This window comes from Apteryx mantelli, chromosome 13 (assembly GCF_036417845.1).
Source record: "Apteryx mantelli isolate bAptMan1 chromosome 13, bAptMan1.hap1, whole genome shotgun sequence".
Lineage (NCBI taxonomy): Eukaryota > Metazoa > Chordata > Aves > Apterygiformes > Apterygidae > Apteryx > Apteryx mantelli.
The window spans coordinates 11641805-11669673 of record NC_089990.1 but is presented as its reverse complement, the minus strand read 5'-3'; the positions used below and the strand labels follow the sequence as shown (position 1 = coordinate 11669673).

The 27869-nt window shown below is 35.9% G+C and overlaps 1 protein-coding gene across 1 annotated transcript in view; it reads left to right on the top strand.

Moving 5' to 3' along the window:
• KLHL4 (kelch like family member 4) overlaps window positions 1–21310 on the top strand; it is a 52948-nt gene extending 31638 nt beyond the window's left edge. Inside the window, exons 4-11 of the mRNA XM_013946354.2 lie at window positions 2149–2345; window positions 6842–7054; window positions 8119–8305; window positions 11362–11586; window positions 13359–13521; window positions 16571–16783; window positions 18379–18550; window positions 19618–21310. Of these exons, the coding sequence (XP_013801808.1) occupies window positions 2149–2345; window positions 6842–7054; window positions 8119–8305; window positions 11362–11586; window positions 13359–13521; window positions 16571–16783; window positions 18379–18550; window positions 19618–19677 (1430 nt within the window). The 3' untranslated portion in view covers window positions 19678–21310. The remainder of the gene's footprint in view (window positions 1–2148; window positions 2346–6841; window positions 7055–8118; window positions 8306–11361; window positions 11587–13358; window positions 13522–16570; window positions 16784–18378; window positions 18551–19617) is intronic.
• The last annotated feature ends 6559 nt before the right edge of the window (window positions 21311–27869 follow it).

The window sequence follows — 27869 nt, the reverse complement described above, 5'->3', positions numbered from 1 at the left end:
AAATATTTTATTTTAATACCAAAAAATAATGTCTATATTTTTTCCCTAATTTCTTTTCTTCCATTTTCAAAGTTTACCCCTGTGCTTGCTGGATTGCTTAATGCTTGAACCAATAGCCAAAAAGACCAAATCAGAGAACTCCAAAATGCCTTTCAGCTGCTCTATAATGAGCAGAGAAAAATGCTGTAGAACATAGCTGTTATGTTAGTATATATTGCAATTAAAAATACCCAGATCATTCAAACCTGTGCAGATTCTGGAAGCCTGCAGGTTCTGGTGTTTGGCAAGACACTCTATCCAGATGGCAGCTACTCCAGCCAGGAAAGTAAAAGAGAAACTCCCTTCCTGCCACCAAACTATGTAGTTCTGCAAAAAATGCCCACATCTCGAAAGGAGAGAATTACTCCTCCAGAATGTAACAACTCCTAACTGACCAGAATAACAACCTTCTGAATTTATGAACATTTGCTAGGTAAACTGTTCTATCCGCTCATTTAATGTCTAATAACAATAACATTCCCTAGTTCTTTCACCATCTGATGTCCCATGCAAGGCATTGCTTGCTTGCTTGCTTTTGAATGAAATAACTCTCCACAACACCCATATTGAGACAGAGAGGTTGGAAGAAGTATCATAGGTATCTATTTATGTCTTTATAGTAATTTAAAAGGTGTTAGTATTAAAAAAAAATTCAAAGAAAATCAAAGACCCAATATATTTACTATATTGCTATTAGCAAAAACGTGAAAAATAGATTTCCTTCACTTGCTAAGTAAGGCACTTCAGAAATCTAGTCTACTGCGTAAAGAGATAAATCTCCAGAAAGACAAGCAATCTGCAAATCAGATTGGAAACAGAAGTTTCTACACACCAAATAGACTCCTCTTATGTTTGTGGGTACAAACAAGGGGATAATCACAGGCTTGAGGCTGCATAACATCTGTAAAGAGGTGATATTATTGCACTGAATTAGCATATATTACCCGAGGAAATGGATTAGTACAAGCACAAAGAAGCTGGGTGGTGGGCTACTTATTATCTGCATGTATGTCAAAATCATCCTGCTTGACTAAATTTCTATTCTTTCAGTTTGTTTATATAAGGTATGAAGCAAATGGGATTGTTCTAAGTTAAGACTGCTGAACTCTGGAAAACTGAATTTTCCCACTGTCTCTGTCACAGGTTTTCATGGGGTAGTAACCAAGCCTCTTAAGTGGGTGCTACTATTTTCTGGGTAATGAAATACAAGCGTGACTTTCAGAGGAGATAAGAGCTATAACTTTGAGAATTGTTTACATATTCCATGGAAATAAATCAGAAGTGAACTTTGGACAAGAAACCTCTTAGAGTGCTACTCTGATGACAATTTTGACTGTAATCTCTCAATATCATGATTCCCCATCTGTTAAATGGAGATGGTGTATATCATCTGTTCACAGAGGAAGCTGGAAAAGAAATTAATGCTTCTGAGGCAATTGGGTATTGTGATGATGAACCTACTTGTAAAATGCATTCATAAAATAAAAAATCACAGTTCTTTTTTCAGAAAAGGATTTAAATGCTGTGTATCAGCTGGGGAATTAAGCTATACACTGAACAACTAAGATGGCAGATCTCATTAAATGAACACCTTCTAGTCTATCCAATGAACATTATGAAGTTCTCACATCTTATAATTATTTCATTAAAAATTTAGATGGATAAGTAGAGAAGATGGACGAAATCAGGTTTCCTGTGTACACTGACTGTTAGCATTTCCTAGCTTTTGATACCGAACTTCTTGTGCGTAATAGAAATTTATGATATATATTTTAAATTCACATATGATTTCTGTGAAAGGTTTTCACCTAATCATACCTTTCTCCTTATTTCACTTTTCTAAGCAAAATCAGATCTAACAGTATCTGAGTTCCAATAAAAGATGTTCTAATCATTATATTCAAAATCTACCAAACATGTAAGCCTGTTAAAAAAATCTATTTAAAGAATCCTTCATCAAAAAAGGAAAATGAATTTCTGGAGCACAGGAACATTCTTTGCATTTTTTTTAGAGGAGAAAAACATTGGGGAGTGGGAAGATTTCAAGTAAATACAGATACAAAGATAATGACTGAAAACTTGTATTTTTTCTCTGTACAAACTGCATAGGTATTCTAGAGTTAAAGGAAGACACTATAGAAAGTTTGCTAGCTGCAGCTTGTCTTCTCCAGCTCTCTCAGGTCATTGAGGTATGTTGTAACTTCCTGATGAAGCAGCTCCATCCTTCAAACTGCCTCGGGATTCGCTCTTTCGGAGATGCTCAGGGCTGTACAGAGCTCCTGAAGGTGGCACATACATACACTATGGTAAGATAAATAATCTAACTGCTTTGAAATTATAATGCTAACAGCAGGTGTAAATACTCTCCTGGAAAACATCTGGGCTTTAGTGAAGCAGAGTCAGCTGAGCTGGGCTCATGACTGCTGCGCTCCCCAGACTGATACCGTGTGTGTTTGTCATGCGCTGGCAGTGGGGGATCTGCACAATCTGTAACCCTGGGACATATGTGCCCAGCTCATTCTCCAAGGGGAAATTTAAGAACTGTGACTGATATTAAAGTATTGGAAGCAGAGAAAAGAACACTAGAAAACCAAATATTCAGTTCTGTTTTTTCCTCTTTTGAAATTTTGCCATGTAGAAGGGGAATAGTATTGAACTTAGATATGCAGTATGATCTGTACACATTTCTTCCAAAAAATGTAATGGGGCCTTAAACTGACTAACGTCAAAAAAAAACCATCAATGGCTCGTTCTTGCTGGTTTTGATTCAACACAAAGAAAATTCTAAATCTGATTTTAAGGTGAGGTGCACAAAAAAACAGCCAAAATAAAGAATGTATAGGAAAGATTTGAAATATTGAAAAGAAGCACATCTCTGACTTGAGCATAATCCTCCTCTGGCTCAAAGCAAGAAATGAATATTCAGAGCGTGGGAAACAGAGAAGCAAGAGAGCTTGCTGTGAAACCAAATCAAGGGATAAATATTCAGGGCAACAAGATGTGCTATAACAACTTTAAACACAAAAAGAATAGCAACTGCTACAGCTAAATAGATATAAAAAGAGCCACTTGTGAGGAGACACATGGCAGCTTTATACTTTATATAAGTGCAGTATGTCAAAAGTGGTTTAGAGGCTTCATAACACCGAGAGAATTGTGGCAATAGAGTGCACACTGCCACATGCTGAAGTAAACGAGGGCCATGTGCAGATTGAGGGCACTGTCTGTGCTCCTGCCTGTCATACTAACGAATGGTTTGTTTGGTGGCAGTCTAGATTCCTTTTATATTTTAAAGTTTGCCAATGGGCATTTAAGATAGAGGTTCACGCAGGCTCTGTATAGTATCGTCCTTCCTGCTCCATACAGTTTTACACTCTGGACCAATAACAGGAGCTTTCCCTCTTATTGTCTCTTTTCTCCCAGTGTCATCAGCCCAAGCAGACATTAGCTTTAACCATGCTTTAAAATTCACAGTCCAGACTTCCACAAAACAGATAAAGTAATGTGATTATTGACATTAAACAATGAAAGGACTTCTTTGGTTAGATTTTTTAGCCATTTGAACTCTCCACCCTTCTTCCCCAAGAATTAGATTTTGACTATTTTTTAAATGAAAGCCATATCTTTGTGTCACATATAAATGCAAATTGGACCTTTAAAAACATTGTCAAATATACATGTCTCTATGCTAGCCTTCCTGAAAACAAGTAGGAGCACTTCCACCTCTAGAACCAACTCCTGTGTCTTGCATGCAACAGAGTGATGATGTTGCAATGAAAGAGCAGGAGCTTGCACATTGTAAAACTGTCCACCAAGTTTTCAGCTACTGACAACTTAGACAAAGAAAAGGAAATCTATACCTCTTTGAAATAACTTTAAAGCCATTTCTTTTAAATTCCTGAACTGTTTTTTCAAAAGACTTTAGAGAATAAGAGCTCATAACAATGCATACACACACGTGTTGTGGAACAGGATAAATAAAACATTCTGTTTTGTTTCATGTCAAGCTCAACCACTTGAAAATGTGCACCTTAGGGGAACAACTATAAAGTTATATTGTAAATATAGAGACCATACAAATGAACTAGTAGTTTAAACATTTTCAGAAGATAATCAACTATAAACAACACATCCATTCAATAAAAACAAACACACTGGCGACCTTCCCATTCAATTACTTTAGTCATTGATGCAAAGTATTAACAGTTTCCTGCCTAGTATCTTTTCATGCAGATAAAGCCTGTTCTGATAAACATCTTGAGCTATATTTGTAACTAAATGTGGATTGGCCTTCCTGTTCCTATTCTCTGGATGTCAGAAAATATTAAAGCAGGATGTACATTACGGAGCAAAATTAACATCACCTTCCATCACTTCTATATTTATATCCATGGTACTCTTGAAAAGAGCCACGGAAAGTTAAGAGACTGCTGAAAACAAGTAATACAAATATCAGCTACTAAAATGTCTTCATCTGCCCTATTTCAATCTGGTTTTCAAGTAAGATATATTACTTTCTGGTATGTAGATGGAAATTAATATTTCAAATACAGACATACATCCCTAAATACATTGCTTTGCAAATAAATTATAAAAACAGCTTTGTTAATGAAATTTTTTTCCTTTGGAATTACTAGCGCAAGGAAGCATACCTTAATATTGCCAAAAAGTACTGTTAGAAATACCGTTAGCAAAGTGAGCTTAATTTCCCTTGCTATATTTTCTGCTACTGATAGTGGAGACATACAGTCAATACTTGGCATAATTATTGTGAAAGAATTCCAGGGTTTGAATCTAATTTGTTTAAGACTGTGGAATCTGATCATAGCACAATTTATACAGTTCATTTGAATGTCCACTTGGCATTCTTAGGATATACTTTATATCTTCAAATTGTTTTTCTATTATGCTGCAGTCTTAAGATCATACTGATGGACAAAACTGCTAGCGGCAAATCCCTGAGACACGACATACTGACAAATACACCTGCAAGTAGGTTAATGAGAAGACGATCATAGTTCTTCAGTACTGCAATACTAAGGCAACAAAGAACAACAAAAATCTCCCTTAAATGGTAGATGGGATTTCCCACACGGTAGTAAATCTCAGGTGATGTAAAGCCAGACAGAGAATTATGAATCACTTGTTCCCAGTCTTCCTTTGCCCAGTATAGCCTGCCTCAGTCTAGGGAAGGAGAAAATAAAGCAGAATGCTTTGCAGTTCACCATTCCCAGATCAGCCAAGAGAACCGTTCTCACAGTATTGAAACAGACAGTGAAGCTTTACACAAACTTGTGTAAGTCACACAAGGATTCACTGTGTGATGGAGATTTTTATTTTATTAGTTTCTATGGGAAAGCTATAAATCAGATGTATGAAATATTTACCTCTAAATTAATAAATGAAAGGTGCTGTTATTAACATCAAATACACTAACTTGAACAGCAATTAGACAAGGACAAATAGTTCATTTTTTGTGTTCAGTACTCACAAAAACAGGAAATAATTGTAGCTAATTGTCCTAAGCCGCAAGCATTTACTAAGCAGACAATGTAAAATAATCTTTAAAAAGCTCTGATAGTGAACAGTAAATTCACCATTATTGTTTTCTTGTAGCCACTCTTACTAATCAACACAATACTAGTCTACCTTGTTAGTAATTTTATATACAGTTTGGGAAAGTACAAAAATCAGTTGTAGTTCTACTTCTTTGAAACAAAATTTTAAGATATTCCAAAGCATTTCTTGGAAAACCATTTTCAATCCTGAATCCTGCCTGCAAGTACTAGACTTATCAGGTCATAGACTTCTGCGAATGAGATCTTTTCTGCATTCCTTCCCCACTTTTTCCTCTGAAACTTTCCATATCTGTGCTTGAATGCACTGCCCTGAAAATTTTGACTACACAAATGACTACGTTATTTCCTGTGCTCTGTGGCAATGTATCAAGGCTGGATCACTGCAACACTTTACTTAGTACTGATGTAGAAAGGTGACTCCCATGAGGTTTTAGGCCAACCCAAATCTTCGTGTTTGTCACTTAAAAGATGTATGACAGAGCTGTTTAAATATTTGTAATTTTCTTAAAAGCTCTTGAATATAAACGGAAAAAAATCCTGTGTGTGATCCTTTGGTGAGTTCCTGTGGTATCCATGCTCACAGAAAAGTGAGAGCTTTTGGAAGGAGCCGAGGAGCTGTCAGTTGGAAGGAAAGTCTAGGGATAGACTAAAGTCAGTCTGCTGCTACTTCGGATATCAAAATCTGAGACTAAGTAGAAGTCTAAAATTCTATATGTTAAGCCAGGCAAATAACACCCACCCATTTACCGGGGAATGTCCATGGGCCCACTCTGGACTGCAGACATTCTCTGTTACTGCAAATCCTTGGCATCAGTGAGTAAGAGTTTAAATAAAAGTAGTACTTCCATTAAAGAACATGTACTATTTTTAAAGAAGAGTGAACTACTTATAGCACCTAACTCTAAATTGTCTCTGTACACCAGATAAGAAAGGTTAATGGACAATCTCAGAAATGCTCTGCATGATATGCCATTGGAATCTCATTTGTATTTTCCATTTAAAAATATTTCTTTCTCTTTTAATAGTTTTTCTCTAAACCTTTCAGGTTTATGCTTGAATAAATGAAGAAGCCAGCCAGATTATATTCAGTAATCTTTAGAATATGTATGGCTTTTCCCTATCCTCTAGAATGGAACAGAAATGCAGAAAAACCTATGTTATCTAAGAAAATGTTATTTCAAGGTGTGAAAATCATGAATGGATTGAAACCTTTTTCTTTCCAGGAACATTTCACAGAAGTAATAAAAAACCAGGAATTTCTTTTACTTCCTGCTAATGAAATTGCAAAGCTCCTGTCTAGTGATGACATCAATGTTCCAGATGAAGAAGCCATATTCCAGGCGTTAATGATGTGGGTGAGGCATGATTTGCAAAACAGGCAACGAGACCTAGGCATGCTTCTCTCTTATATTAGACTGCCTCTACTTCCGCCCCAGGTATGAAAGTGAATGGTTAACAGGGAACTGGACTACTAACAGATATGCTTCCCTCAAGCACCATTTAGGTAGAGAACAAATTTCTTCACAAAAGTTCTGGTTTGGGGCTTTTTAAAAATTATATTGTAAACTGTGTAGTAAGTATGTTTATTATTTGTAAAAATGAATTAAAAAAAATCCCACAATGATAACGTAGTTACTGGGATCAGAATTACTTCTATAAAAATATCAGTTTAACAGAGTCTCAAAAGTGCAGAGTGTTTCTTTGTTGGGTAGCATTTTTTCCTCTAATACCACAGCAACTTAGATACTATGTAAAGACATTTATTTAGTCTTACCAAACTGCAGGATGTATGAGGCACAATACTTAAAAAACATGTCTTTATCACCATAAAAGTAGACAAAAAGAGCATTATCTAGATTATTCCTGACCGTTCTGACTATTGGCATTACATGCTCTTTACCATTGAAAGAGACACTTCATCAGATACAGATATTTCCAGAGACAGATATACAGTTTACAGTAAGCTGACATTGTCATATCTGTGTGATACAAGATCTGTGTATCCCATCTGAAATGCTTACACCAATAGCAACATTGTCAGGACACTAAAACTGCTTGGTGGATCTCTATGAATGAAGTAGCAAGTACACAATTTTGGGTTGTGTCAAAATGTTGGACACATTTCATTTTAAACACACACTTTATTTAATATATTCTGATATTAGCAGAGACATCCAGTATTAGGTATTAGATTTGCTTATACTCACGTCAAAAGGAGATTTGCATTCAACTTCAAAAAGAACAATACCATGTTTGTAATTTTAACCTTTTCTAAAGGTTAGAACCAACTTTTCAGAAAAAATAAAGCAAAGAGATAATATTTAAAGACTTTTTTCTTACCTTTATGTTGTTTCACTTGCATTAAAAGAAAACAGAGCAAACCTAAGGTGAGAAGTGAACTGAAAATAAATGTTTCTAGCTACAAATGTTTTAATTACTAGACTGCCTACAACTTTTAAAGATCTAAATATAAATAACACCATTACTTTTCATTTCTTAGTTACTAGCCGATCTAGAAAATAGTCCAATGTTTGCAGATGACCTAGAGTGTCAGAAACTTCTTATGGAGGCTATGAAGTACCACCTCCTACCAGAAAGACGGTCCATGATGCAGAGTCCTCGAACTAAGCCTAGAAAGTCTACAGTAGGTGCACTTTATGCTGTAGGAGGTATGGATGCCACTAAAGGTGAGTTTGGAAATTTGTTTGTGTTACAGAAACCTGTTCAGTTCAACTTTACAAATCAGAAGAAAAAAAATTAATACTTGAAATACCTCAAGACACTTTTACTGTCATTTTAGAATCCTGTACCCCATTTTTGGATAAGAGCTAGGAGGCTGAAAAATTTTTAGAGAGGAGGGAAATAAAACCAAAAGCATTAATGAACTTTTAAAAAGTGTTAGCTAAAGCTTATCGATCCTTAACATAAAATTTCAGTTAGAAAGCTTTTCACTTTTTCATGACTGCAACAGTATGTGTACCTTTTTTCAGTACTGCATATACTTATTTTCAGGTTTGTAGTTAAAAGTTAAATGTTATAAATGCATGCCAGTTTTTATCATTTGATTTTCACAGCTGCAACCAGTTTCAGAATGACATGTAGACCAACAAAATAAGTGAAATGCCCCAAAGTACTTTCTTTTTTACACTTTGGACTCTGTAGTAATTTACTATGGACATTTTTTTTTTTTTTAATAATTTGATAGCATTTTTGTAAGTTATAAACAGAAAAAAGAAACAGAGATCTAAATAACAACTTTACAAATTACACTATTCTATTTAGCGAGCAGGATGTTAACATATTTTCTACAGAAACCTTAACCTCAGATCCACAGCCTGGTGCAATACAAACAACTGTAATATTGTTAAAGTCTAGTGACTTGCTGAACTGTATTACATTTTAGCTCTGTGAGTTTGCTATTAATAGAATCACAAAGAAGTTAATCCATTTCATGTTTTGCAAAATATTGCTAATGACTGATGTTTCCTATAGGAGAAATCTTGAACTGCTACCTTTCTATGTCTCCGTTATCAAATCAAATGCAAAATATACATTCACCACTATAACAATATGAAGGGAAAACACAGGCTCAACCCTAGGGCAGTTTCACAAAATGAAGTTTAACAGTAGCAATTACTGTAGTTTCATTGGCAATATTAATTATTTATGAATTATATAAATTGGCCAAGAACTAAAAGTTAACTTTAAACTAATTATTACCAAAACAATAACAAAATTTCTTAGTTCATTTTCTCAGTAAAGGTTATACAGAGAAAGGGCTATTTCAGTGAACATCTGGGCTTCCTCTTGGTGCCTCTTTTACTTATTACCTTGGAATAAAGCCAATTGTTTGAACTTTTGCCTTTTGATGGTTAAGAAGAACAGCACTTCCTCTCCTTCCTGCTGTCCCGTTACATATCTGACTCATCCCGTTACATCTCTGACTCATACCTTGAGCCTGTACTGGACTGTAAGATAAGGCAACACCACCTGAGAAACTACAGAAATCATGAGGCCCTGGAAGAACAGATCTGTGAAGGGAGTAACCACCACCCCTGGCAATACCATGCTTTACATGCTTTATGTGATAAAGAAAACTCAAACTCTCAGGGAGCACCAGGCTGGGTTTTGTGCTTATCTCAGGTGGTACGTGAAGTCAAATCTCAAGTTAGAATGATCAAAAGAAGATCAAAGAACCACTTCTGGTCTAGTGTTTTGAAAAACGTGCATGTGCCTAAACCACATTAACTTTAGAAACCTACTTTCAAGCCCCTGTAAAAATTACAGCCTACAGGGTATGAACACACTATATGCCTTAATGTATTTTTCCTGTTTTTCAGTTAGTACATGAGATACTTCTTTTGAAGCTGAGAATTTTGGGAAACTCATACATTAGCATAAAATAAATGAGAAGGAATCAAAGCAAAGAATAGCAGACTAACCACATGGGAAAAAAAAAAAAAAAAGAAAAGAAATCCAGTTGCTCGGAATAAAAAAAGATAGGAGAGGGGAAAAAGTAGAATTTCTTCCTTTTATTGTTGGTGGATCAGGTAGTTTATTTCACAGTCAATGCATTTAGAAAGGCATGTAGATCAGATACAGAAAACAGAAAAGAAGAAATCATTAAGTTCTTATTTCACTAAATTTATTAAGTATAGCAGTTGACCTATTTCAGACTCTGCTTAGGAAAACATCTCCAAAGCAAATGCTACCTTTCTTTTCTGTTTCATTTCATGGTCGTTTTGCTGTTGTGAACAATTCTTTACTCACTTAACTGCCTTTGGAGTACTCAAAATGCTACTTCTCTATTCTCAAATTCCAGTTAAGGAACAGGCAGGAAATAAGTTCTGTTTTTCTCATCTGGATGCCTTCAGAAAAACTGAAGCCGCGCTACAGGGTGCTCTGTATGTGTCAGTGGCAATTTTGTCCTGCCTACCTGGTTGTTAGTCAGCCAGCTCCCAGTGGTGCTAAATCAGCTCTCACAGGAGCAATTGCTGCTGCTGAGTGACTGACAGGAAGGAGCCAGTGCATGGAAAAGTGCTAGTTTTGAATGGCAGGGAGTTATGGCATGAGCCATATGGATAGCTGCAGTAAAAACATTACTAAAAGTTCAGCGACATGAAAAAATTGAAAACACAGCTTATATATTGCAGCAGAGAAATAGCTATTGCAAGGGCTCTGCAAAGATAAACCTCAGGGAAGCTGCCTATGGGAAGCAAGTGTATACATGCACACAACTCAGCCTTCTCCCTGCCTCCATCATAGAAAGAAAGGCATCAAAACTGTTCATGAGGATGCAACTTAAGCCTTAAGACAGACACATACATTCATACATTTTTAGTTTTTAACAGTGCTAATGGTTTAAGCACAAGCACGGTTAAGGAATATATTGCTGTGATGAACTGTATTCATAAAGAATGAAAAAAAATAACAGATTTAACTTATCTCCAAAATTTTCAGTGTTAAAAAAATTTGTTGACATCTAATTCTGCATCTTCTTGCCCTCAGTTTATTCTCATGTGTTTGGCAATCATATATGCATGAAATGAATGAAGCTTTCTCACTAGGTTCACACTTTGTAACTGAAGTTCTCAAGGAGCAGCAAAAAAAGTCCAGATACAGAATTTCAAAGCTGATCAGTTTAATAATGTTTTGGGGTGGACCAACTACTTACTGCTGGGCACTGATCCGTTCACAGCTATCTCATATTGCTTAAGTTTGGATAATAATTATATTTTAACAGGCACCACTACAATTGAAAAATACGACCTTAGGACTAATAGCTGGGTACAAATTGGCACCATGAATGGTAGACGATTACAGTTTGGAGTTGCAGTAATTGACAACAAACTCTATATTGTGGGAGGCAGAGATGGTCTGAAAACTTCTAATATTGTTGAATGTTTCAACCCTATCACCAAAGTTTGGACTATAATGCCACCTATGTCAACGCACAGACATGGCCTAGGTAAGAGGTGTTTTTCTTTGAAAATACCTTGTATCGTGTACAGATTAATTTTGATTGACACAAACACTGCTGACATTACGTTCTTAAAGCATTTAATAACATGCAACAATATCTGTAGAAATATTTTCCAAGAGAGAATGATATTTATTAACGTTCACTTAACTAGCGTTAGCCTTCCAGAGCTAATTTTGCCATTAAAAAATTGCAAAATATAAGCAGCAGAGAAAACAATCAACTCTAAATCAAATTTGCTGGTCAAGAGATAAGTTTGCAAGAGAGTAACAGCCTGATCTTCCGTTTTTGAAAAAGATGACTTATGGATACCTAACAGCTCTGAAAAACAGACCATAGAATAACTGACACTGAAGAAAAGATTGCTATAAGGGAATAAGTACACCTTCACTAATTTTAATGTTGTCATTACAAGAAATTTTACAGAGCTCTGCCACAGCTTATTATCTATGGATCTATACTGCCCTATAATCAATATTATTCACAGCGGATGAAAAATATGAATATGAAATCAAGAGTTTCTTTTTGGAACTATAAAAAATAAGGAAAAGTTTAAATTTGGGAGACCATATAAGTGGGATTAAGATGATTTCTGAATCATTTATATAGTATAGTTGTTATGAAAAAGGCTGGCTTCTCTTATGCTTATAGAAAAAGGTATTAAATGAAATCATTCTTAAGTTCAAAGGACATAGAATATTTTTATTTTAATGAATAATATAAAAAGACTGATGGAGAGTTATTCACTTGGTTTGCGGCCTATTACCTTTTGCACCACTTGGTCTTATTTAAAAGAATAGTGTAGGGTTTTTACCTGCTAGTCTGTCAAATTCATAAAAACAAATAGAGGTAGTAAAGGAAAAGAATAAAAAAAATTTAAAATAATTAATTAATTCTTATCCAAGCTTGTAGGATTACCAGCTGCAGAGACGAAATTCTACCCAAGAAGCAGGTCGCAATTTGAGTGCCCAAAGTTAGGCTTCTAACTGTGTATCAGCCTGATTTGCAAAGCTGCCTTATACCTACAGCTCCTATTAGGTTCAGCATGAGTTTGGGAGGAGTTAGAACTTTTGAAAAAATCTGGCCGTTTAGCCTGAAAAAATCACCTGAAAGGATAGATTTAGAAAACTAACTTTTAAGCAGTCAGATTCAAACATTTTGCCTTACTGGCAAAGCTAGCAAACAACAACAGGGGCAGCAGCAGCTCACAAAATAGGAGGCGCAAGAATAGATACAAGTCAGCTCTTATCCTAAAGTGTGCTCCACTTACAGGCATTAAAATGTTACGGTACTTTTACAAATAAGGACAGCAACCCACTCAGCTTAAGCTTCATGCTGGAGTGACTACAGAGTTTCAGCTAGATCAGAGCACAGGATTTAGAGAGTTACTTTGGACAAATATTTTCATTGCTTGGCTCAAACTTTGCTTTTCTTTAAAAGAATAGCACTGCTTCACGTGTATGGGCTCAACATTGATTCAGAACAGAGTCAACAGAAGTGGAGGAGATAAAAACCCCAAAAGAGAACATCACAAATAAAGCAGCTTTCCTCTGATCTTTTGGCAAAAGATAATGCTTATTCAGAAAAATACTATATACAAAGTATTTTGTGTATGTATGTTTATTCTGCTCAGTAACAAGGCAGCTTTTAGATACTGAAATTGCTTATCTGTGTACAGGGAATTAAAGTATGAAGTTAATCCATTATCAGTCACTGAAATTATTAGATACTGTAATTTGTCCTTAATTCTATCTTTTAAGGAGTAGCAATGCTTGAAGGACCCATGTATGCTGTTGGTGGCCATGATGGATGGAGTTATCTCAATACGGTAGAAAGATGGGATCCCCAAGCACGTCAATGGAATTATGTTGCTAGCATGTCAACTCCAAGAAGCACTGTAGGAGTTGCAGCATTAAATAGCAAGTATGTGAACAGGAAAAACTCTCTTGTTTGTTTTTCATTTGCTTCCTTGCTTGCTTACTTTTGCTTAGATAACAATATACTTGTTAAAATATTCTTTTCAATCATATAGTAACTTACCACCTCAAAAAAACAAATAGAAGTTGTAATGTGCAAAAATAAGAAAGAAAAGCTTTTACTCTGTTGTGCAGTAAATTGTTCGCAAATTTGCAGTCATATTTTAAACATATTTCAGGTCTCCAAAGTTATGGCAATTTGGAAATATTCTAATACACATACCAGAATTTTACATGGAATATAACTCACGGGCATTTAGATCAACTTCTTTTTAAACAGTGTTCTAAGTTTACTTTACATTTTTAAATCAATATGCCTAAGGAAGCACAATTTGAAAGAACTTTTACAGAAACAAAGTCATTCTTCTGTCATTTTACACCCTCTGCATGCATCTACAACCTTGACAAGTTCATAGTCAAGAATAATTTTTAAAAGTCAGAAGATATATGGTATGTTCAATCAAAGGAAGGCAAGTTTAATAATCAGGCATGGAATAAACAGCCTTCTCTAAGTATTAACCTACCCATTTTTATTCTATGCCTCATCTATCCCTTGAATAAACTGAGGTCATGTCTTCATTGTACACTGTAAATTCTTTTCCAGACAAGATTTTTAAAATTTACTTAAGCATCCTCCTAAGACCCTAAAGCCACCCAACATCTTTGTATGGGAACAGACGCATGTATGAAACTAGTGCACAACCTGTATTTTACCTGTAAAATGAGGTGGGCTATACCTTATTTTATGTTCTTATTTGGTAATTGCTGTATTTCAGCATGAGGAAGAGCAATTCACAAATTAATGCTTAATGTTCCCCTTGTTCAGCAAGACAGTCTGGTCCTGAAAATACAAGAGCCTGGTAAAATGACCCAGGTTATGTTGGAGACATGGCCTGAGTCAAACTACCTTCTTAGTTAACTCCATGGAAGCCTCTTGGTAATGACAGTTTGTAGGGGCTGGGAGGGATACAGACGGTTGTACGCAGAGCACTGCATCTGGCCTGAAACCTTATCACAGGCTTCCCTGTTTGCTTCTTAAATTCCAGCGGGTTATGAAAGAGGAAGATAATGGAGCAGTAACAAAGATGTCAACAAAGATATTTGCAGATGTAAAAATTCCTCGCATACAGGAGGAATCAGGATATTGCATTCAAACATCACGTGATTTTAATCAGTAAGTCTGAAGTTTGAGGGAAGGAGAACTATCTGTTCAAGTCCCTGTCATATCTCAGAGGAAATGTTCTCAGCATAACCTTCACCAGAAACTCCTGTTGGTACCTTCCACAGTGACATGCAGGAAACCACTTTGTCAAAGAGGAAATCCAGCCTGATCCTGACTCTGTTCTCAGTCGCTCCTGATACAGGCTGTCTCCAAGCTGACTGAAATCATGTCTGTTAGTTTTGTGATGTAATCTCTGGCATAACGGGGGAAGCTGAGATCAAATGTCCTTCATTCAGCATTACTGCTGTGGGTTAACCTAGGTGAATACTCCTACTTTTCCCCTTTCCCTAAGTTGCACTATATTTTTTATAGTAGCACTACTGAAACCAGAATTGTTAGTTATTCAGTCCCACCAGAAAATACTTTGAGTTTTGTTAGAAACAACACTTTTTGACCAATGAAATGCCTAATGAAAACATCTGTCAATATGGGTATATTTGTTCTTTTCCTTGGAGAACGGAAAAAGATTTTTTTTTTTTAGACGACTCTGCTATGTTTCTAGATACATTGTGGAAAACAAAAAACCCCAACCAATCTGTTCACATATTCAGTTATTTCCTCTCTCTGTGAAAGCTGTGTAAACAAGTAGACTGTAGCTAAGAGCAAGATGAGAAAAGAAAACAAAACAAATCATCAAGCTTTGTATGGGCTGAGCAACAAACTGCACAGAGTTCAAGTCTATCTCCAACTCACAAACATTAAAAGACAGGGCTAGAAATCTTGTATTACTCTCTCACTGGCCAAGAATTTTCATGTTAAATTATGTATCAGAGGGATCTGAAAACTCTTCCAGTCACAGGAGAAAACCAGGCACCTCTCAAGCACAATCCTGCTTTGTTTTGGGCATCTTACTCAGGGAACAACTCATCTTGTCCAAAGTATCTTATTAGTTGCACTAAGTAAATTCAATTCCATAGCAGTAAGTAACAGTGAGGGTCTGAAAGGCACGTGAAAAATTGACGCACTCAACATCTAAAACAGTTCTGCTATTACATCCTGTGTACATACTCTAGCAGCATCAAGATAGTTTGAAATACAAAAGAAATTCACACTTTGTAAAATTCATTGACAAAAAGCCACAAAAAACTCCATGGTTCTTAATGTGGATTTTCACCATTTTTTCTAACATATTTTTCCAACACCAGCTGGTTTGAACCCCTACAAACATACCACCCAGCTGAGAAAGAACTGTGTATGTATGTAAGTGTCCTTAGGTTGAACTTCAGAAAAGATGACATGATATGACATGACATGACATATCTGTGCAGTAACTTTTGTCCTGCAGATTTTCTCAAATACAAACACTGAGCAAATAATGTCAAAAGTATATTAATTGTGGTTTTGATATATTATGAAGTTCCTTATGGTTCTTTTACATGTTAATAGCATAGGAAAATTGCTTAACAATGCCATACTAAGATGTCAAGTACTCAATAAGTAAGTCACAGGGAAAACCACCCCTATGTTTTAAACTTTAGTGCTTTTCAATTAAATTCCATCCACAGCTCACATTTAAAGAAACTGATAAGCATTTTTAATCTTTTCTTACGTGACTGCTTGAAAATTTGCACTGCAAAATGAAGAAAATAACTTCCTTGTATAGTATGCAAAACCTATTGTGCAAAGAAAGTTCCAGAGCACAGCTTTAGATAGCAAACACTAGGCATAATGAGAATGTTAGTGCTTTGAATAAAGTTAACCAAATAAAATTCTTATTAAAATGAGAGGCTAAAGACTGAAATTTCGTTTGTCTTCCTGTGGGTAATTATTCCAGACTGTATGCTGTTGGTGGACGGGATGGGAGCTCCTGCTTAAAATCCATGGAATGTTTCGACCCGCACACAAACAAGTGGAGCATATGTGCTTCAATGTCGAAGAGAAGGGGAGGCGTTGGCGTTGCAACGTACAATGGCTTTTTATATGCTGTGGGAGGTCATGATGCACCTGCTTCCAACCACTGCTCTCGACTTTCCGACTGTGTAGAAAGGTAAGTGTTTTTTGTTTTTTTTCACATTCCAGGAAATATAAAATAATTTATTGCAACGTCAAAATTGAGTACTCCAAAAGTGAAAACTATAAGTTCGGAACATACTTCATTTCTAGAAAAGTACACTGAATGTACTTTTCATGTTGCCAGAAACACTTTAGTTGGTAGGTTAATGGACATCTTTCAGACCTTTACAGGACTGTTACAGGATCTGACAATTTTAAAATGTGTAGCTGCAGAACACATTTTTTTCCTGCTACTTCAATAAGTTTAATTTTCTTATTCAATAAGACCCCAAAGATTTAAGTCTGAATTAAAAAATATACTTGAGTATTTTCTAAACAGTAATTCAACTTGAAAAATAAATGTTCTGAAGTATCAGCTTGTTTTCCTTCTTGTTCTCCAGTCCCTAGCATGAAGAGCTGGGAGAAACCAAAGCGAAATCACAAAATGCTCATTTCATTTGTCAATATGTTTCTTCCAGAATTTTTTATCTTGCCTACTTTGTTATTTTTCAATAGTGCAATGTAGCCCTAGCAGAAGCCTGTGCATCATTTAAATCCAAATCCAAAATCAAATCTGCAAAACTCAACACTTATTCTCCTGCATCAACTTTGAACAATGGGGAAAATAAGAAACCTCTTGGCTTTATATCCATTTCCAGAAGAAACTACCTTTTAAAATGAAGATACAGTTTATCTGATCCTTATTTAATCCCATTTTTGTATTCTCCACTGACGAGCATAGTCTCTTAAGAAAATGCAAATACTAGACATTTCTTTTTAAAAATACAGGTATTGTGTACCGAAAGCTGCTTTGTTTCTGTGTTGGCACGTGCTACAATGTAGGGGGATGGGAGAATACTCCAGCCCTGCGGAAAAGGAGGCGTACTGACTCATCAGCTGTTTAATGGCCTACTGGTGCAAGGACTACTCTTATGTGGTTTGGGGGACGAAAAAGGAGGACTGGGCGAGCATTCAGATCCCACTTGTGAATAACACAATGGTTAAGTTTTGCTTGCAGTTAGATGGTGTAAAGCTAGGACTGCAGTGGAATTCATTTGAATTTATATTGGAGACTGGCTGAATACATATTGTTGGAGTAAAATGAACACTGATATAAAATATTGCCACACATTTTGTCTTAGAACTTTTATCAACCATATGAGATATTTTAGCTTATTTTGCAGTGAAATTTACTTAAAATCTTAGTTCTGATGAGAAAATAAAATAAAAATCTTTATGAAGAAAAAGGAGTAAACTGAAATTTACTTTAACTTTGCTGATCGACTGCTGTCACACTATCATTCCCTCAGTCTCCATTTATGTTCAAAACATACTGATTGTATAATCTAATAGAACCGAGAGACTGTAATCATAAAGTGAAAATGTGGACATTTTAAATGTGCTTGAAAATCCCTCTAGTGGCTAAATAAAATATTGAATCATGTTACTCATAATTCTCTGTACTGGTTCATGGTGTAAGCTGAACTACAATACAGGAGGAAAGAAGAAATATAAGTTACTTAAATTTGAAATATTATGTGTTTCTATTTTCCAACAAATTTTTCTAATTTTGATCATAAAACATCCTAGATACGATCCTAAAACAGATGCTTGGACAACAGTGGCACCCTTAAGCGTACCTCGTGATGCTGTTGGAATTTGCCCTCTGGGGGACAGATTATATGCTGTTGGAGGCTATGATGGCCATACGTACCTGGATACTGTGGAGTCCTATGATGCTCAAAATAATGAATGGACAGAGGTAATTACATATAAGAAATCTATAGTGGACAGAGCAATAATGATTATGTTGCAAAATTAGTACTGCTTTTCTGAAAAATATAACATTGGAATGTGGTAATAGCATAGTTTCCAATGTATAAAAATAAGGTATGTATAAATGTATAAAATCACCCATCTTACTTAATAACTGTTAGAAGATTTTCAGACTAAAGGATGGAGACAATGCATGGGTAAGTAAATCAGGTTAAACAAATTATTTTGTAATGGAGGAGTCACATTTTCAGACTTATGCATCTAGCTCTGATGTGCGAATGAGGGGCTAGAGGCTTTGTGCAATGACAGGAGAGATGGGCTGAGCTAGCTAAACACAGAGCCTGGGGCTCCCAAATGTCAGTGTGTCACCTATTCATTGCCAAGCCAGACATCCAGGCTCTTCAGAAACAACGTTAAACTTAAAGGAAAACTGAGCAATAAAGGCATAAAACATGCAGCTGGTGTGGCCAATCAGCTGTAATACTGTACAATAACTTAAATAGGTTTTTGAATTAGTTTCAATTAAAAAAAAGAATTAAAAACCGTTTTTTCCCTCTATTTTGGCATGAAATGATGTTTGCGTATTTAGTAATATGAGCCACAAGAAGTCAAAATACACTTTTTAAAACTTCTGCTTGAATTTGGCAAGCCCGTTGTTCGAACTGGCATACCTTTGTCAGCAATGCCCTCTACTGGGTGCACTTTAAGTTTGTGTGGAGTTAGGACCATCACCACTGAGATCAAGGGAAAACTCAAGATCCTTTTGTAGCTGCACAGTCCCTGTTTTTGAAATACAAGATATGAAATTCTTTTACAGCAGCTAAAAGCAACAGCGCTAGCCTACATTCTTGTAATTCTCAATAGCTGCAAAAGTCTTTTTTCCAAAAAGCAAAAATCCTATTTTCAGAGTTCTGGTTAAATCTAATTGTACTTTTTACTTTCTAGCAGTACATTAGTTTGGATAAACAAATTGCTTCCCTTTTAGTCTGCAAGTAGTTTCTTCTAGTCCTGTCCATAAGAGCCTACTAAAAATGTTTCCTCTCTTTTTTCTAGGAAGTTCCTGTCAATATTGGAAGGGCTGGTGCATGTGTTGTCGTTGTGAAGTTGCCATGATGACTATATGTATCGCGAAACTAAAGCTTGAGTACAGTTCCATGAAGACTGAGTTGGAGGATAAAAAACATTTCCAGAAGGCAGTACGAACCATATACATCTTAGCAGCTTGCCATTATAGAGAATACTTATCTCTGAGCCTTTATGCTTTTAGAGCACAAAACTGGAGTCTTCCTGCATTGCAAAAATCAGAGAATTTTGCATAAGTGAATTATTATTTTATTATGCTTAATACATAGCAATTCAATAATATGTTTGAATGGTTCAAGTTTGTTACAAAAGTTCTTCTGTTATTTATAAAATGCTACAGGAAAGTGATAAATGTGTATAAGATTTCATATCCTTTTTTCTTTTATATGTCAACAGCAATGCTAATGTTTGTAAAAAGAGGTTTTATATTTGTAGTAAATGAAAATGGGTAAGAGAGAAACACCTTCAACAGAGAACTGCACAGAAGGAAATATTGGTCAATAAATATCATTGACAACAGAATATTTGCTGCAGAAGTAACTTCACTTCCATATTCAGAAATTGACTTTCAAATAATTGTGTAATAAATTAAATCTGAGAAGCATAGAATTTGGTTGCTGTTCAACCTCCAACATTGCTAGTGCTATGACAGAATATCCATTTTTAGCAATATACTCAACTGAATTCTGCAAGTTAAAAAATAGTAGGACTAAGGTGTCTTTGTTTCACTAAGTAAGCGCCAACAGAAAGAAATCTCCTTTGTCAAAACACAATGCTAATATTATTTGCAGTCATTTTCACAGTGCATTGAAATGTGATATTTTAATGCTGATCAGAGTGTCAGGTTATTCATGGATTCATCTTTGCCCACTAACCATCTGTCAGTACATGTTAAACCAGTTTGGTTATTCTTAGAATAATCACTGCACATTAAAATTTTAAAATATTCATATAATTACATTCCTTGAGTATAACTTACATAATTAAAATTTTATATCATATTGATATGACAATCTTTGACCTCAGCTGAAGATTACCAGCTTTCTCTCATGTACAGTAGAAAATATGGTAAGCAAAGAACATGTGCACTGTGTAACAGTATATACCAATACTATACGCATGTTTATGTTTTATTTGAAATTATGAGAATGCTAAGAACGAAGAATAAACAGGAAAAGAATCACTAGAAAAACCACACATAATATTCCACATGCATGATATTTCTTTTTGTGTGCCAATTTTTATGAGGGTTTTGACATGTTTTGCTTTAATTTCATTTTTAAAAATTTCAGATACTGAAAGTGTATTTTAGGAATGGAATGTATGTAAGATATACTCTATGCTGTAAAGCACGCTATTTGGACATTATCTGCTTTAGCCTTTGATATGTCATTGTTATGTCAGTAAAAGAAAATTCAGGACAAACAGATGAAAATTCTCTGAAAATGTCATGACTATATCATGAATATTCCTGATAGAATATTGTATTTTCAGAATTCAGCAATATGCTATTTTTTAAAAAATTATACTGTCAATTGCATTGAACACCTTCAAAGGGGAAATCTCATGAGCATATTTACAAAAAGAAAAAACATTTTTAAATTTAAAAAGCAATTAAAATTATGTTTATACATGGCATGCCACATTCAAATAAATTTTACTTTCTCTGCTAAGAAAAATCTAGATTATTTTAACAACTCTGTGATTTTTATTGTACATCTTTTCAAAGAATAGAAAGCACAGAAGTATCTCGCTCATTTCTATACTCTCAGATCACAAAAGATCCTGTCTTAGTCTCCTCACTGCATCCGGTCCACATAAACCAAAAATTACCTTCCTTCCCATATTTAAATCTTGTTAGGTAAGTTCATCTCTTTTCTTTCTCCAAGACAAAAATAATTACCAGTACTGTCATGTTGGGATCCCCTTTCCATGAAACAGGCTCTCGTACTCCGCTCCCCAGCAACCTGGGCTGTCTGCCTGCAGAAGGCTGAAAGTACGGTACCTTTTAAGAGGTTTCTTTTGGGGCCATAACATTTAACCTATGAAAAACACCAGTTTACCAGCTTAAAATCACCTTCATTAAGTTGTGAGTTTCTGGATCAATGCATAAATTTCTTACTAGCTTGGTGGGTCAGAACACAAACTCTATTTCAGAACTTTTTGCATCTTGAGTTAGTTTTTGTGGGGAAAAAAAAAACAACAACAACCAAAGAGACAATCAAATGCGAGACAAACCCTAAACCAGCCACGGGGGCACTGGTTAGAGAATTCACATCAGAGGATGGACACGCAGGTTATTTGTCAGCAAATCCATAATCAGAAACAATGGCACCTGGGCTACTCACCAAGCCTGACAGCACATCTGCATAATAAAGTAAGTGTGCACGTGACGCAGATATTAATTTAATCTCTCTCTCTTCCTAGTGCTATAGGAAACCTGTTTGAACACCGACCTGGAACACGTTTTCACAGTAAATATCAAAACATTAAAAATAAATATACTGACATTTCCCCCCTGCTTCACTTGTGCAACAGCCATGTGTATTCTTTTGTATGAATAAATACCAGGCAGAGCAGAGGGAGAGTGTCACTACTGCTTATCCTTCAGGCTCTAAGCTGTGCTTTTCTCATGTTCTCCTATAACAACATGTCACTGTTTCCAGTAACCAGTATAACCTCATTTATTCTATTACTGGTTGGAAAGCATTGATATTGCATATCCATTTTTAAAGCTCTAAAACACAAATTATACAAAGAATACACAGACAATGTCAAAAGATGGGCAAGAGGGACAGGTCAAAGTTAATACCGATAAACTGGCAACACAAATGTGTCTTTCCCATAGATCCTTTGCACTGAATTAGAAGTTTTCTTAGGGGTAAGAGGCGGCACAAAATCTCAAGTGAGAGAGAGCGCACAAGAGTCCTTAGCTAGTAGAGTATAATTTACAAAATAGAAAGGCACATCTAACACTTAATGAAGTCTACAGTTAAAAGTGAAAATGAAGACTTAAGCATAGAAAAGGTCAGTTTTGAATAACACAAACTGTAGATGAGTATCTTAATGCAAACACACAGGACCTGCCTTTGAGAGCTGTATGGCTTGCAAATGTTATGACTGCAGGGATGACACAAAATTCCCCTACCTTTGTCCTGTCCTTCAGTTTGCATTACAAAACACCTGCTTTTAATAGCAAGTGCACTGTATATTTAAAATTAAGTTTTATAGTTATTTTTAAAATGAGGCATTATAAATACAATTTTATTAAAAGCTTTATCAGTAAACTAGACATGAGAGGCTTAGGAAAAACACTAAATATAAGCAACCCACTAAAAAAAACCCTTTAAATATACTACCATTTGCATAGTTTAATAAAGTCTCAAAAACAGCATTAGAAGAAAATTACACTTCCTATACTTCTTTACCACTACAGATACTGTGTCATGAAGTTTGCTTATTTTAAAATAAAATAAGGAAGAAAAACTGTAGCATTCATTTATCTTGTAGCATGCAGCCACATTTATCAGTTTGATAAATTCAGTAGCTCTTCCTGCAATGAACCATAACCACTGATATATAGTATGTGAAGTGAATATTTGCAGGTGCATATTATGTGATGAGACGATGTCAGTAAGGTATGAGACCTTACCCCATGACCTCGTTATTGTCTCATGTCACTGAAAATCTGTGACTTACTATTCCAAATGTGTTTTTCCTGAATGTGGTCTATCCATTTCTACAGCAAGGCCACGGTAACTAGTATGATTTCTAGATTTTAAGCCTAAGAAAATATGTTATAATAAAAACAACACAAAGATAAGGGTGAGGAGAAATGGGAAAATATAGAAAGGGTATGAAACAGAGGAAAATCAGAGAGCAATTTGAATGATACCTTATAGATAGAAGTAATGAGCATAGGGAAGAATGGAGTTAAAAACTGGATGTGGAGACGTAATTCTGCACATACACCCTTTTCCTGAGTGAAAACTCAAACTTCAAGCTTTGTCTGAAGGCAGGATATTGAGAGGCATGCTATTATGGTACCATGGAAAGCTGAAGGGATGAAGTATCTGTTTCTCCGCACAAAGTATTTTTATGTGCAACCGTGCAATCGGCAGTTGGGGTTCTCCCCAGTCGGTGTCCACCACCATCTCTCTCTCTCAGCTGGGAAACTTCAACACACAAGTCCTGTGTAACTCACCCTGATGTAGGCTTGGTGAGAGGAGGAAGTCAGCCATAATCCAGCACGCCCTCTTCTCACCCCTCTCCAAAAAAATTTTGATCATTTTTTTCCTAATTTTGTAATTATCAATGAATAAGATACTATTCAGACACATGTATGGAGGAAATCCTAAATTAATCAATAATCACTCTCCCTTTCTAAGATCTTTTTCAGTGAATAGAAGCCAAAATATGGTGTTAAACTCTTTGCTACAGCAATACATATTCATTGCAAAAAAAGCCTTCTGTGGCTAGCAGAAGTTTGGAACTGTTGATATGAAAGTCTGTTTCAACTTGTGAAGAATAAGAGCAATATAACATACTGGCATCCTGAATTATTTTTAGAATAATCTATTTTAGGGTGAAATGACGATGAGGCTTACTGTGAACTTAAAATCATAAGTGGTGGGAAAAAAATCAAAATAAAATCTGAACAGATACTTGTATTCAAGCAGTAAAATGGCACAACTAAATTTCCTTGGATTAAGGAAAGCAGTTCTTCAGTGTTTTTAGAACTGGCCTTTTTTTTCTTCCATAGAAGTAGAAGCTAGTAGTTAATAGTGTCTCATAGTAGCTCAGTAGTGAAAAATCATGTGAAAGGAAAGTAGCAATTAGCAGTAGGAAATTGGACACCTAGCAAGAAGATGGAAAAAAGCAAATTGGAGAGAATTTGGATATGGTAGACACTATTAGGTGATAAAGAAACCTAGAAATATCTTCTGATGAGGTGTCATCCCTTCACATCTCCTCTGTTCCTTTAACAAACATGAGTAGGTGTAATAGTTGCATTGCTTCTTTGCTTATTAAATCTCATGACAGCAGCATGCACAACACACTACAAGGTTCAGGAGGAAGTGACCCTCTCATCTCTGGCCATGTGCTGCTCTGCTTCTTTACCATAACTCTCACTGGCAGAATGATTGCTATTTGTGCTATTTCTCTTCCGCCCCAATCACTGTGTTTTCTTTAAGCCCAGACCCTTAAATCACCTTTTAACTTTTTGGATTGGGAGATAATATCTCCAAGACCTGGTGCAGCAATGATATTTTATATAATATAAAACTTGGAAAACAATGTTTGGAAGGTAGGGAAACTCACTTACCACTTGAAAATTGTTCTGGGAAACACTAAAGGCCCATCTAATCCACAGTGATGTCTCTATCAGAGACCAGTAGTAGATACTTAGGCAAAGAGTGTAAGAAACAACTAGTATGGAAAAATGTCCTCCCTGACATAACTTTTCAGATTGTTATTATCAGGTATTTGGAGACTTCTGTAATCACTAAGCACTGTTGTGTTTCATAGTTACTGATGAAATTGTCCTTCACTAATTTACTGGGTCATTTGTTCTGGTCTCTGCAGCATCCTGCAGCAATGAATTTTACTATGTAATTATAGGCTTCATGAAAAAAGGTTTGTACACTTATTTTAAACCTGCTACTGAGAATGTATTTGGGTACTCCAAAATAACATTTATCTAAGACACCCTGCTCAATCTACCTTTGGTAGTTATAGGCCTATATTACTGAAGCATTCATCTTCATAACACATCTGTAAGGTAGGAAAGCATTACTATCTCTATTTACAAGTGGCACAAAGAAAATAAATGACTTCCCTGATGCCATATAGGAAAAATACCTTAAAGGAAGGATTTGGGCCCAAATATTTCAACTCCCAAATTAGTCACTAGGTTGTTCCTCCTTTCGGACAGCAAGCAGTATGTCTGATCAAAGATTCATAGAAATTCACAGCCTATTAGAGCTACCCAGTCAGCTAAATTCATTCTGCCACCTTCTCTTGTTTCTGCCTTCTTGGTTAAGGAACTTACAAAACCAGCGTTTCTATAGTACATGCTGGACTGGTTGGAGAGATGATAAATCCTTTAACATAAAAGGGAATAATTGGTTACTGGTATCTGGTAGGAATTGGAAGGGTGATGTCATCAAAGGGAATCAACGAAGATTTTAGGTGAGGTTAATCCTACCTCTTCTATGTGTGTATTTCTGTACATGTTTCTCACATGATGTCATTTTTTTCTTTCCACCTGACCCCAGACTCATTCAGTGATGGGGCAGATGATGCTAAGTGGGTAAAGCATGTTTTTCAGTGCTTGAGCTTCAGTATCAGCAAAATCCTGCACTGAAATTAGCTCTTCATAGCCTTTTCTGTGACACTTGATACTGTAAAAATTGCATGCCGAATAAAACACAATGACTTTACTTGTACAATGCCCCTATGATTCAAAGAGGGAAAATTTCATTTTATTGATTAGAATTCATTCCTGAAGAGATTAAACCCAGCTTTTGCATCACTCACCTCTGACCTGGAGTATTTCTAAGAGTTTGCACACTCAGAGCACCTGCAGTTGACATTTGAGCCTCACCTCTTGTTTTCTCTCCCTTCTTATACAGAAAGGAGGAATTTTATCAGAACAGAAATCCTTTCACTTCCATTTCCCCTCACAAAGATCAAGGTCCTCTTTTTTCACAGGAAAACTATATTTGTTTTATCCTGAGGATCTCTGTTGACCTCATCCCTTGCCAAAGGAAGCTGACAACAAAACACTACATAAAACCATTCCCTATTTTCAATACGGCTCCACTATATCATTCACACACAGATGCATTAACGGTTCTGCACCTTCTAGTCCTTATGCCCACATCTCTGAAGCCTTTTTTTCTCCATGGCAATTCTACATAAACAAAGAGAATTAACAGCTCTGTTTTCTCACACATGAATAATCATGTTTACAGAGATAGCACTTGAGTTCACGTTATCAAGATTTTTACAAGCCAACCATACAAGACTAAGAAGGAAAAATAGCTTCTGGTTATTACTTGAACAAATCAAATAGGAAAAGCTGTCCAGGAATGATCTTTTAAATATGGTAGTTAAATATATGCTTATAAAATATGTTAGTTTCTTAATAATAGAAAAGCTATATGTGAAGGTGTGTCTGTCTGAAGCAGGAAGTATGATCCTGACACTTCCAGGATCCTTCCTCCTTTTTGGCAAGAAAATAAATACATTTTAGTCAAATTTACTTTCAGAAAAGTCTCCAGTTACAGAAAGATTGTTTTGAAAGTACTGTAAGTTTTAACCCAAATTAGCATCACATTTTGAAAGTTACAAACCAAAGTTTTGAGGAGCAGAGAATGGAGTCAGCCTAGGAAAATTCCAGGCAGGACTGCCTGAAACTGGAGAAAGAGCAAACATACCCAACTGTGTGACTGTAGGAAGTCTGGCTCTCCCTGGCAGGATTGCCCCATCTTATTTTAACCCTCAGTCACCTTCTTTCAGCTGTAATTATGGTGGCATTCCCTGACCCACTGGAGAAGCAAACACACTAACACATTAAAACGCTCTGGGTTAAGCAAGGTCTATGTTAGGCTCCTGGTTTTGTGGGGCTGGTGCCGGAGAGGGAGGCTGCAGCCAGGGCCAGAGGGGCCACTGGTGAGCACGGGCGGCAGGAGCCCGAGGCCGGTCGGAGCCCGAGGCCGGTCGCCTACAGCGTTTCAAGGAGCACAGCTGTAGTCGCAGAGGGAAACGTACTCAGGCACGCAGCCCAGAATAAATACTCATATTTTCCTCTTCATCAGATGTGGACATAAAATATACGGGGAAAGAAACCTTTTGCTATATAGGTGAAATAATAAATCTTGGACTTCATCTGAGTTATGAGATAACGTTCTATTACTAGATTATTGCTCTGTCTCCTTTCCATATATAAACTTAGCAATTTTCAGGGAAGAAGAAATTCTCCCTTTCCCTGAACAAACTTCACAACTGAAATCAAGTATATTTCAATAAATTACAAAAACTAGTAAAAGTCACAAATATCAACAGAACTCTAAATTTAACTGTCGTCCTTTCAAACTGGAAACTTCTCTGCTCTCCTTCCTTTGACAGTGAAGCATTCTTCAGAAAAACTGTGTGACTAAAGAATGTGACTGATGTATATGCATTATCAGAATAACATATATGCATTAGAATAATAA